General features: G+C 38.1%; 1 protein-coding gene across 6 annotated transcripts in view; it reads right to left on the reverse strand.

The window, feature by feature from the left end:
* Window positions 1-13,752, reverse strand: part of STXBP4 (syntaxin binding protein 4) — a 168,453-nt gene that overhangs the window by 153,821 nt on the left and 880 nt on the right. For 3 of the 6 annotated variants that reach the window (XM_042966314.1, XM_042966315.1, XM_007086693.2), the window contains exons 2-3: window positions 1,643-1,719; window positions 569-693 (exon numbers count right to left, since the gene is read on the reverse strand). In XM_042966314.1, coding sequence (XP_042822248.1) covers window positions 569-615 — 47 coding nt within the window. In that variant the 5' untranslated portion in view covers window positions 616-693; window positions 1,643-1,719. Of the gene's footprint in view, window positions 1-568; window positions 694-1,642; window positions 1,720-7,955; window positions 8,045-13,752 lie in introns of those variants that run through there. The other 3 variants (XM_042966311.1, XM_042966312.1, XM_042966313.1) reach the window with 3 other exon arrangements.

Below are 13,752 nucleotides of genomic sequence, written 5' to 3' on the forward strand. Positions count from 1 at the left end.
CAGTCAATGACAGACCAGCAAATGTAAGGGAAACAGACATTTGAAAAACACTTGGGCTTGCTGCTGGGAACCATTCCACCATCCTGTGAAAAAGCCTGAGCTAGCCTCCTGGAGAATGAGACCAGGTTCAGAGACATAGCCATCCAGACTTTCCAGATGAGGCCCCAGAAATGTGAATGAGGCCATCCTACACTATCCGGTACATACCAGAACAACCAAAGCATGAGAAAAAATAAATGCTTGCTGTTTCAAGACAATTCGGGTGGTTTGTTACTCAGCAAAAGTTAATCTTACATTATCTTGTTTTGATACTTGAATCATAAAATATTTTAAATATTCAAAATAACAGATCAAATTTTTTAAAAAGCAATTTCTATAAAGAATTATAAAAAAGAATGCAGAATTTATCCCATACATTGATTTACATTGGAAAGTAATTATTGATCAACTTCCTAATTATTGCTTTAGACCAGTTAGCTGTATAAAATTTTGAACTAAAAGCTCATTAACATTCTGTATATTTCAAACTATGTAGCTCAAAACATATTACATTTAATTTAAAAATTACTTTTCAAGTAGGCTGGATGATACCACAGCAGGTGTATTTTTATTCATGATTTTACCACAGGAGCCTTGGATTTAACCACTGTGTAAATGAAGATCTTGATGAAGAGTCTAGAAATTCTTCTTTTCCTAAGAATGGAGAAGTAGAAAATAAATTTTCATGCCTTAAGAGTAGTCAAATTCGATTTCAATTTTGCATAAAAACATCACATACACTTGGTATGTAAATGATATGCATTTATATAGACACGTTAGAGGTTGACAATATCTAAGAAATATAAAGACAGTTCTCCAGATCGAGAGAGAGAGAGAGAGAGATAGCTATAGCTATAGGGCTATATTCACATCATTATCTGTATCTATATAAAATTGGCATTTTCTGGCAGAGATGAAAAATACAGTTAAGCTTTAGATAACTATATAGCTTCCACCGTTAATACACTTAAATCACATACTAATAAAAGACTGTGACAAATATCTCTTGTGAGCACAAGGCTAGAAAGTTTTTTTTTAATGTTTATTTATTTTTTATTTTTTTAACATTTTTATTCATTTTTGAGAGACAGAACACTGGTTCGGGAGGGGAAAAAAGAGAGAGGGAGACACAGAATCTGAAGCAGGCTCCAGGCTCTGAGCTGTCAGCACAGATCCCAAAGCAGGGCTTGAACCCACAAACAGTGAGATCATGACCTGAACTGAAATCAGATGCTTAACCGACTGAGCCACCCAGAAGCCCCATTAATGTTTATTTATTTATTTTGGAAAGGCAGAGATTGAGAGAGAGAGAGAGAGAGAGAGAGAGAGAGAGAGAGGGAGAGAATGCACAAGTAGGGGAGGGGCAGAAAGAGAGAGGGAGACACAGAATCACAATCAGGCTCCAGGCTCCAAGTTGTCAGCACAGAGCCTGACACAGGGCTTGAACCCATGAACCACGAGATCATGACCTAAGGCAAAGCCAGGCGCTCAACCAACTGACTGAGCCACCCAGGCGCCCAGGCTAGAAAGTTTATAGTCAGAATATCTGTAACATAATTATATAATACACTGTTGAAAAAAACAGAAATTCCTATTGTCATACCAACTATCTTGAGGGACTTCTTGTAGATCCAATATTACTCTGAATCATATCATTCCACAAGCTTCTTAAATACTTTCCTGTGAAAAGAAAAAAAATACGTGCGTGTGTGTGTGTATATATGTGTGTGTGTATATATATATATATATATATATATATATATATATATATATGATTTTAATGTCTCATGTGGCTCCACTGTGAAAATTAAAAAGAATGATGCAGTTTCATTTAATTAAAAAAAGTTGTATTTGAACAGAAGTTTACCATCTCTGCATAAGAAATATGGATAAAGTACAGAACCTTAAAAGCCACTGGGAACATTTAGCACAACCCTCTTATTAAAGAAATGAATAGCTAGATTCAGAAATTGTGTGCTTTCCCCACACAAGTGAGAAATAGTGGTTGTTTTTCTAGCTAGCATTCAGACTTCAAAGCCTAGAGTGTGGTGGACCTTGACATCAGATAGGCCTAGATTCCAATGTGACCTTCTTCTCCAGGCCTTAGTTTCTTCATAGGTACAGTAACTACCTTGACTGTAGTGATGGTTTTACAAATGAATGCACATGTCAAAACTTACCAAATTCTCTCACTATAAATAGGTACTGTTTATTACAAGTCAATCATATCTTAATAAAGCTAAATTTTTAAAAATCTGATGAATCTGATTTTTATTTAAAGTTGCCAGAGGGGAAGGGGCTGGTTGGGGGTGGGGGGTAGAGACTGGCAAAATGGATGAAGGGGAGTGGGAGATACAGGCTCCCAGTTATGAAATGAGCAAGAAATAAATAAATCACAGGGATGAAAAGTCCAGCATAGGGAATACAGTCAATGATATTATAATAATGTTGTATGGCAATGGATGGCAGTACACGTGTGGTGAACAAAGCATAATATACTGTTGTAGAGTCACTACGTTGTGTACCTGAAACTAATGAAACACTGTGTGTCAACTATACTTCAATAAATTTTTCTTAAATAAAATTCTCTAAAAACAAAAAAAGGGGAAGCTTGACCTCGGCATATATCTTCCTTCCCTTCAGAGAGCCCACTTACAAGACTATAAACTCATAATGTACATGAATAACTGGGAGAAGAGCCATCAGATTAAATGTTCAACAAATTTCTGGAAGACAAAAAATAGGGAGGTGATAACGGATAAAGGAAGGCTGAAGAAGCTGAAAATTAGGGCAAGCCTTCTTAAATATTTTCGAGTTTGAGCACACACAGAGAAAATCGGAATATACGTACAAAGCACCGGGGTAAACAGAGGCAGCATGCTATACCTCTGAGGAGCTACGGGAAGTCAGTAACTCAGCACACCAGTAACTGATTCAAAGCAAAATTCTGGCCTTGGAAACAGCTGGACAGAAATGCAGGACAAAACTATCTTGCAGAATCCCACACAGGCTGAGGACTTGGGGACCCAAAGTTCTAGGAAGAGCAAAACTGAGGCAGAGAACTAAAATCAAGGGGATCATCCCAGCCCTTCACTAACCATTGAATGATGAAGAAATCACAGATTCTGCTGTAAATAATTTGAATAGACCCTGAAGAAAGAGCCAAACACCTTCTGGGAACCTAACATAGTGTTGTTCCACTAGCCTGGGTGTTAAAATCCTATTTCAACTTTCACAGTCCCTGTGGTAGCAAGCAACAGTAACAGGGGAAGCATGCAGATCAAAAGCAGCAGAAAAATGAAGCCAAAGTGAGTAAGATCCCCATCTAGTGGTGATTTGTCTTTACTGGACACAGGGTCCCCAGGTGCTGAAACATACCCACGTCTAATGGCTATGTCGTTGTTAAACTATACAACAGATTTCATATAATGTCACACTTAACAAGGCAGTTTTAAATATTTCTATTTAAATTATTAAAATGAAATTTAAGTATTTAAATTATTTTATTCGCTTAACACGCCTGACAGTGTCCTAAGTGCTCGAGGTGAGCTTAAAAAGCACAGTCTATCTCCAGAGACAGTCAAATAAACAGACATCAGGAGGGTGCTAAGTGCTCTGATAGTGCGCACAGGGGGCTGGGGAAGCATGGGGGAGGGCCAGCCTGCCCAGAATGTTGTCATTACTGAACACCAATATGACCAGGCACCATGTTGGAGGATTTTATACTCCCTCAAAGGAGCCCCACAAAGCAGGTATTACATATTTGTATTTACATAAATGAAAGACATTTACGTAAATGAAAATGTCATGCAGAAGCTATGTGACTTGTCCATGACCACAAGGTTAACCAGTTATAAACTGGAATTTGAATCCAGTTCTGTCTAGCTCCAAACCCAGTATTTTTCCACTACGGCATGCTGGGAAACTGAAATTTGTAGAAAAATGTCATTCTCTGAAAATATAGGAGTATTAACAGTAGTAATATGCTGTCTCTCTCTTATTTTTTTAAGTTCATTTATTTTGAGAGAGAGAGAGAGAATGGGGGAGGGGCACAGAGAGAATCCCAAGCAGGTTTCCTGCTGTCAATGCAGAGCCCAACTTGGGGCTCGAACCCACACACTGTGAGATAATGACTTGAGTGGAAGTCAAGAGTCAGACACTTAGCCTACTGAGCCACCCAGGTGCCCCTATGCTGTCTCTTTTATATGGAGACATTACTGCTGATTAAACTAACAGAAATGTGTTTAATTTTATCCATCCAAACAGCAGGCTTTTTTTTTTTTTTTTTAATAAACAAGATATCTATTGTCATATCCTTAAAGCTTAAATATCATAAAGTGCCTTTTCATTCCCTCTCTTCTATTTATTCCCTACTCCTTTCTTTATAGAAGTTAGCAAGCCTCTCAACCAACAAGGGTTCTATAATGTTACACACACACACACACACACACACCCCCCACAACTTCACATTATTAATGAATGACACAGAAGGAAAATACTCTTATTCTTTTACTAAAAATATACCCATTCAAGAAAAATATATTGTTTTTCTAGTTTAGTGACTCATAAGAGGGAAAATGTTAGGTCAGCAAAAGCAGAGAAAGTGGAACACTGCAGGAAAGAATCTTGTTGTAAGCAAAAAATCCATTCCAGAAATCTTAAATTAGAGCTTTACTTTGATCAAAACAGTTTTAATTCTACACGACTAGAAACCTCATGGGGGTGCCTGGGTGGCTCAGTAGGTTAAGCATTCGACTTCAGCTCAGGTTGATCTTGCGATTTGTGAGTGCGAGCCCCATGTTGGGCTCTGTGCTGACAGCTCCAAGCCTAGAGCCTGCTTCAGATTCTGTGTCTCCCTCTCCCTCTGAACCTCCCCGCCTCTCAAGAATAAATAAACTTAAAAAAAAAAAACTCATGAGATAAAAAGTCTGCCCATGATAAATATGTGTGAATAACAGACTTAATAATTTATATTCCCAAAGAGATGGCATTCAATACTTTCTAAAACTAGTTCTTTTTACTAGACCAAAAATAAAGAAGGTAAAAAGGGATAAAAACATCTGGTAGAAAATATGGTAAATATTAACTTCATGAAATTGCAATGTTGAATGAATATTCATAATATTGATAATGAAACAGTATGTCTTTTAGTTTTTAAAAAGTTAAAAATCCCAATGAGGTGTATGTAATGGATGTATATATCCATCCTATCACCACACCATTTCCACATAACTTAAGTACCCACTGTTTTTGTTTCTTGTGAATACTGTTAGCTCCTTTATGCATAAACAAATACGAATAAATATTGATTCCTTTGCTTTTGTTTTGACTAAGAAATTAGCTACAATCAGGCACAAAGCATCCAGCTGTTCATGCTGTGCACTGTACAATCCCTGAGGGTATGGATTATAAACCCATGATATAAATAGGTTCTCTGATGTATGCAGTAGTTCTGAATGCCATAAGCATTGCTGTGCAACCTATTAGTTGTTTGGTTTTTTTAATGTTTATTCACTTTTGAGAGAGACAGAGTGTGAGAAGGGGAAGGGCAGAGAGGGAGACACAGAATCCAAACGCTCTCCCCTTTTTTAAATTTTGTTTAGTTTTTTTTTTTTTTAATTAATGTAGAACCTGGAATTATTTCCATATTTTTACAAAGCATCCTTGTGCTCGCTTCGGCAGCACATATACAAAGCATCCTGACTCTTTTTTATTTTCATAGCTGCATGGCATTCCATTTTATGGAAGGACCATATTTATTTATACCCTTATTGATAGATATTTAAGTAGTTTCACATGTTTTGCTATTATAAACATGCTGCAATGAAAACTCTATATACAGGTCACATCACATGTGCACAAATTCATCTGTATGACAAATTCACAAAAATCAGCATTTATACACACTTGATATTTTTATATAAATTGCCAGACTGCCCTCAATCATCAACTGCCCTAATTTACCATCCCTCTAATAACAGTCTCTAATACCCCATGTATTATATAACTTTTGGGTTTTTGACAGTCCTGTTGTAAGATCTTAAATCTGAGTGAGGCTGAACATTTTTTAGGCTTAAGAACCATTTTGTATCTCACATAGTTCACATGTAACTGTATTTTTATATCTTTTGCCAATTTTTCTACTCATTGTTAGCTTTTTTCTGTCCAGTTTCTGGAGTTCATACATCCTAGGGAGACTATTCCCTCTGTCTGCACTAAGAATTGCAAATATATTTTCCTCCTTTTGTTCTTAGCTATGGATTTTTGTTGTTGTTGTCATACAAAAGCCTATGGCTAAATTTATCAATCCTTCATGATTTGAGGATTTTAAGTCCAATGTAAGTTCTATATACTCAAGTTATAAAGAACTCTCTCATATTTTCTTCTAGTATTTTGATGGTCTCATTTAAAAATCTTTGATCCACTTGGAAGCCATCCTAGTGTACAGTGTAAGGTATAGATCCAACGCTTATTTTCTCCCAAGATCACTCAGTTGTCTCAACCACATTATTAAATAATCCATCTTTTCCCAATGATCTGCAATTAGACCCTCACCATACATCAAAACTCATAAATGTTTGGGCCTACTTCTGGCCCATTTGTTAGCCTATCTCAGTGATGGAGGCTTTGTAATATATGTTTTATATCTGGTAAATCCAACCTTCCCTCGTTGCTTCTTTTGTTAACCGTTTTCCTGGCTATTTTTGGTTGTTTTACACCTCGTTTAAAAAAACAAAACAAAATAATGCCAATTGTTGGGGAATCATGTTAAATTTACAAGTTAATGGAGGAAGCATTGGTAACTATCTTTATACTGCTGAGTCTTGCTACCCAAGAACTTGGTATGTCTTTCCATTTGTTGAAATCTTTTGTGATCTTCTGTAGTGTTTCAATATGAATATAGTGTAAAGCTGTTTTCACGTGGGTCTCACATATTTTTTATTTAATTATTTTCTAGGTATTTTCATCTTTTTTGTTGTTAATGCCTTTAAAACATCTATTATTTATTTCGAAGTATTTAAAAAGCTAGAAAAGCACTCTAATGACATTTATTTCTTTTTCTGAAGTGAAAAGTAACTAGGGGTGAAGGGAAGAAGGATGAGGTGTGATGACAATGAAGGAGGCATGTGTGGGCTTAGTGGGCTTAATAGTTAGCCCACACAGTCCCTTCATCTCCTTCATTATCATCATCATTATCACCACCACCATCAGCGGCATCACCTAATAAGGAAGGTGATTTATCAGAAGCTACTGGCCTCAAATACATCTATGTGTCTTTGAAGATCACCAGATTGTCTGGATCAACTAATTTGGGATCTCTAGTTCATCACTGAGGGTGAGGGCTTAGGCTTCTGTTATCAGCGAGGAAACAAAAGAGAAGAAAGGAGCTCAGGAAGGCTCTTAGAAGAGAACACACACTGCTAGCCTTTCCAGGCTAGCAATCTAATTGTCTTCTCAGGTTCACACGCTACATAAAGTAACCAGATTCCAGACAGCGCAATGAGAACACATAGGGCACTCCGTGATTTTATGTTCAAACAGGAAGATATGACTAAGGTCACAACTATCTAAGAAAGACATGTAAGTATGGCTTATAGCCATACTTGTAAAATATTCCTCAAAAGTGAAAATTTAGCTCAGTTAACAAACAATTATGAACAATATGAAATAGAGGATTAGAAAAAAAATGAAAGAGCAAACACATTATTCATGAGGAAATTTGAGGAGAAAGGATACCAGCAATGGTGGGAAATCCAAGTCCAAGGTTTGCCTACAAAAGGCAGGACACTAGGTCCCTTTAATACTCTATGGGTGGCAAGAGGTGATCCAGCAAGCACATGAAAATATTCATTAGTTCATGTATACCATCAAAGAATAGTTATATAGACAATGACAAAACATCAGAAACCACCTACATATCCAAACAGATGGCTGGTTAGATAATATACCATCTATCCACATACAATGATACTACGTAATCATCAAAGATGTTTATACAGATGAATTCCTTCATATTTGTTGATTTAGAAAGCAGTCCCCAATATGTAAGTATCTGAAAAACAACAGCAGGGTAAAAACAGAATATAAAGAATTATTTCACCTTTTCAAATTACATTTATGGAAAATATATGCTAAAAGGTAAACAATAATGACCAACAGTTGAAATTAACTGTTAATCTGGTATGAGTGCCCCTTCTTGGTATCTAATTGAAAATTAGCCCCTTCTACTTAAGTTTCCTTTAATGTCATTTTCCCTTCATGTCATGCTCTTCTTTTGTCACCATTTGCTAAGGTATCAAAAAATTCTGCAAGGTGAAAGAGAAAATAACCAGAGAACTGGTAGATACCAGAGAACTGGCTACACCCTTTAAATACTTTCTATAACTATTCCTTTGTAAGCAAATTGGTAAGCAGTAAAAATAAAAGACACTTTCTCCCTGCTATAGTTTTTAAAAAGAAATAGGACTTATAGCAAAGAAACTCACAGTACAAACAGTATTTAATGTTAATTTTTCCTCATATTAACCATCTCCAGTCCATTTAAACAAAAAACACTTTGGAATTCTCCTTGCCACTGGTTTTATATTTACTAGTGCATTGCACTGGGAAAAGGACTGTCCTACAAGTTAAGATATCTGGGTTTGAGTTCCATTTCTGCTGCCCACTAGCCAAGGGGCTTGGAGGAGACACTGAACCACTCTGCTCCCCAGTTTCTCCATATGTAGAATGACAAGGCCATTCATAAAGTGATCTTTATTTATGTATTTTTTAAATTTTATTGGAGACAGAAAGAGAGGGAGGAAGGGAGGGGCACCGAGAGAAGGAGAGAGAGAATCCCAAGCAGGCTCTGTGCTCTGTGCTGTCAGCACAGAGCCTGATGCGGGGCTGGAGCCCACGAACTGTGAGATCATGACCTGAGCCAAAACCAAGAGTCAGCTGCTTAACTGACTGAGCCAGCCAGGCGCCCCCTCATAAAGTGATCTTTATGGTTCTTCTTTGGTTCTATGAATCACAAATTCTATTCCAGGCTTACTAAACTACAAGCCCCCACAGTTTTTTGAGGGGAGGACTTTCTTTTTAAAACATGCATGCACCTCTAAGACTGGTCTGGGCTATGAATGGGATAGGGTGGCCGGCAATCAGGTCATTTGTAAGAAATTGGCGGGGAGGAAAAAAAGTACTTGGAGAGTGAAATTCTACATTAGGTAGTTATTTCAAGAGAAGAGGAGGGAATGATGACGCTGGTTAGCGAATAAATAATCTTGGGTGGGGGGGGGCACCTGGGTGGCTCAGTCGGTTAAGTGACCGACTCTTGATTTTGGCTCAGGTCATGATCTCACAGTTCATGAGTTTGAGCTCCAAGTTGGGCTCCAGGCTGATAGTGCGTAGCCTGCTTGGAATTCTCTTTCCTTCTCCCTCTGCCCCTTCCCTGCTCTCTTTCTCAAAATAAATAAATAAACTTAAAACAAAATGTTAAAATAATTTTTAAAAATTTGGATTCTGTGACAGACGAGTTGGAAATGCTTACTATTCATAGATTAGCTGGAGCTAATGTTAAAACATTAACACAAATATATCTTGTTGTAAAGTGAGACCTATAGATTCAGTATTACACTTAAATAGACGAAACAAAAACAAAAACAAAAAAACGGGGTGGCAAAATGTCCTATACCTTACCACAGCAGAGATTCTTTGAGAAGCATTAGTATTTAAATAATCCTAGGGTTATATAATCAGGAATGGCTCCCTTGCCTGGGCCAGACTACTTAATTGATCTTTTAAAAGGGGCGCCTGGGTGCATCAGTCAATAGAGTGTCCAACTCTTGACTTCCACTCAGGTCATGATCTCAGGGTTCCTGTGTTCCAAACCCGCCTCGGGCTGTGCTCTGACAGCACAGAGACTGCTTGGGATTCTCTGTCTCCCTCTCTCTTTCTGCCCTTCCCCTACTTGCTCTCTCTCTCAAAATATATAAAAATAAACTTTGCAATAAAAATAACATGAGGGGTGCCTAGGGGGCTCAGTCAGTTAAGCTTCTGACTTTGGTCATGATCTTGTGGTTTACAAGTTCAAGCCCCGTGTCGGGCTCTGTGCTAACAGCTCAGAGCCTGGAGCCTGAGATTCTGTGTCTCCCTCTCTCTGCCCTCCCCTGCTCGTGCTCTCTCCCTCAAAGAAAAAATAAATATTAAAAAAAAAAAATTTTTAGTAACATGAAAGTTTCAGGAAATCAAGATATAAAGGCCAAGAGAGCTATTTTACTATCGTCTTTATTTTGTACCCACAGGCACTACTACCACTGCCAGTGATTTTGTTTTGTTTTGTTTTGTTTTCAAGAATCTAAGCAGCTCAGGAATGCTACTCATTGGCCTTGGGGGTGGACACATAGCATCTGCCTTTAACACACAGACCAACCGTGTGGGAAACACTGGAAAACTGCTTGAAAGGAGTCCCCATCTTCTGGAAACATGAGATCTTCATCAGAGCAACAGCTCACTACTCTCAGAAGTTTCCTGATGCTACCAGACTGCCTTCTATTTGCTTTCATTCATGCACTCGTGCACCAAACACTTACCCAGTACAATCACGTGCACTACGCTAAGTGCTTGTGATAACATGGTGAACAAGCCACAGTCCCTGCTCTCGTGGCACTTACATTCTAGTGTTGAGAGAAAAACAGTAAAAAAGGGAAACACTAAAGCAAACTGGGGATCACATACTCAAAGGTGACATGAGCAAATGTGACTGGACAGAGGAGGGCTGATTTGGGCTGGGTAGTGTGGTATTCCAGCTAAGATCCAAACTGTAGGTCAGCCAGGAGAGAAACTGAGGGACAAAGTATTCCAGGAAAATGTCTTGAGGCAGCAAAATAAATCTGGGGTGTTTACAGTACACAAAGAAGTGTGGCTAGAGCACAGTGAATATGGGGAGAGAGAAATAGGTGAAATTTAAGAAGCAGACAGGATCTAGATGACATAGAGTCTTATGGGCTAGGATAAGGAGCTTGGAATTTTGCTTGATATTATTTCATATACCCTGACTATTATTAGGAGACCTGAATTTGCCTGTTGCCTTGTCTCTTCCCTTTTACCTCCTGAGACTGGGTTCTCTGCTTTTGCATTTTCCCTGGTTTTCTGTCTCTGCCTTTAACCCCGCTTAGCCCAGATAGGCTGATAGGACTTAAGCCTGAATTATGTCAAAATGTCATTCCATCTACTTGGGGCAAAGTGTCCTTTCAAAAGCAGGGTCTTAGACTGCACAGGTGACCTATCCATGAAGCTGGCCCTGATCTTGATAAATATTATTTGAAAAAAATACCTTCTATAGATGAATAATTTCTGTTTCATTTCACCTGATCTGTCAATTACATAAACTTATTCAAGATCTTTTAAATGGAGTAGCTCTTCACACTTGTGGCTTAAAGGAAGCTGCCAGGAAATAAGAAACTAGAATGTTAAGACTTACTGAGACAACTTCATGCCATCACTGTGCACAATCACTGGAAACGGTGATTACCCAGCTTATTCTCAGGCAAACTAGAATTCATTTGCTCTCACTATTTATTGAAATACATTACTTTTCCTCTTTTAGGTATCAGGAAATTATTGTAATAAGTAGCAACAAGATAAACAACTGTTTGCTAGGTGTTTCATATTGCCAAATGGAGCTAGTAATTTTATTAAGCAGATAGCTAAGAAATGCAGCTCAGTGACTAACATATTAAGATTTAAGTAGCAATTTCCATAATTTATGTGATACATAAAAATACTAAAAAATGTATTTACAAATCAAAATTTTAAAATAATACATCGTTATAATCTTTAAGTCTTTGGGGAGTCTGGGTGGCTTAGTCGGCTGAAGCTCAGGTCATGATCTCGCAGTTCTTGAGTTCGAGCCCCACGTTGGGTTCTGTGCCGACAGCTTGGAGCCTGGAGCCTGCTTCAGATTCTGTGTCTCCCTCTCTCTCTCTGCCCCTCCCCCTCCCACACTCTGTCTCTCACTCTCTCAAAAATAAATAAACATTAAAAAAATTAACAAAAAAAAATCATCTTTAAGTTTTCACAAAGCCTGAAAACCAATAATCGGTTAAAATATACGACTATCAAATGGTATCTATTTTTTTCCCATTTTTTCCTTCTTTTCCCACCTTCAAGCAATTTGCTCACCCTCACCCCACAAAATAGTCTGTATAACAACCAATTTTACGGATTATGTAAAACTGAACATGATCATAGCTAACTAGAACACGTTCACAAGGTTTAATTACTTACCGCTAAAGAATAATATTACACATTAGAAGTGCCACGTCTGAGATGTCAGCCCAGCCCCTAATATTTTCAGTTTGTAATCAACACCTCTACCTGCGAAACACGGTTGTACTAACCTTGCCCTGAGGTGCTCCTAGTCCATTCACGGTAGAACTCATTACTTAGCATTAGTTACCATAATGATTTATGCAATATCACAAGCACACTCAGACTCATGAGAATTACAGCCAACACCATTTTTACTGCTATCAAGATTACTGTACCTTGGAAAGGAACAGTTTCATTTGCAATTACAAAACAAAATAATAGATGCCAAGACAAAGACACTATTACTGACATATTTATACGGTAACCTGTTACTACATGGAAGGGGTGCCTGGAGAAAACGAAATGGTTGAAGGGAATGCATTGTTGGCTTCAATGACACCAACGTTTGCATGGGGTTTGTGTCTATGCTGTGAGAAACTTAATATATGTCAGGTCTCGCCCTGACAATCGGGTATAGGAACGAAGGTAGAGAGAGATGAAGAAGATTTTCAGACTTAATACAAGTAAATTTGTAGAAGCAGAGCATCTTGAAGTTTTTGTGATGGAGGAGGAAAGAGTCAGAAGATGCTTGGATGTTACTGGCTTTGCAATTTTCTGGCCCTGTGCCTGCAAGTTAATCAATTACTCATATGCTCTCAAGGTGACCATCATTACTCACTGCAACTGCCTTCTAACCTGCTCTACTTCCATTTTTGCCCCCGCTCCCTTTAATCTACTCTCCACAACAGAACCTATGTGTTTTTTAAAAAATGTGAATCGGATCACATCACTTACATGCATCAACCTGAATTCTGCAATAGCTTCCTAGGACTTTTAGAATAAAGTCCAAACCCTTGGACGTGGCTTAAAAGGCTATTATCTGGCCCCCGGAGACCTGTTTTGACCTTATTTCCTACTACTTTTCTCCGTGCTCCCTATGCTGGGTACACACTGGCCTCATGTTTGCTCTTTAATGCTATTTAGCTCTTTCTTGCCTCTGGGCCTCTGTGTGACTTGGAACTGCCATTGTGTAGGTAGGTTCCTTACGATGCAGGACGAGGCTCCAATGTCACATCTTCAGAAAGGCTCCACTCCCTCTTCTCATCATTATGTTTAATCACACTCTCCTATTGTCCAACTGTACTGATTGTTATCTGAAATTCCCTCGTTTATACATGTTACTTGATAACCTCCCAGGTCCCTCAGTAGAAAGTACACTTTTTCATAAAGAAGTGATTCATGTTTGACTTTCTCTGTGCTGTAGCCTCAAGTAGGTTGAACACGGTCTGGCCCATGGAAAAATTACAAAAAATAAATTAAATGGTTTTATTAAATAAATGTTATTTAACACCAATTTTAATAAATAAGTGTTATTTATTTATGTCTCAGGCTTTCGGTCTCCTCATCCATAAACGGGGGATA

This window comes from Panthera tigris, chromosome E1 (assembly GCF_018350195.1).
Source record: "Panthera tigris isolate Pti1 chromosome E1, P.tigris_Pti1_mat1.1, whole genome shotgun sequence".
Classification (NCBI taxonomy): domain Eukaryota; kingdom Metazoa; phylum Chordata; class Mammalia; order Carnivora; family Felidae; genus Panthera; species Panthera tigris.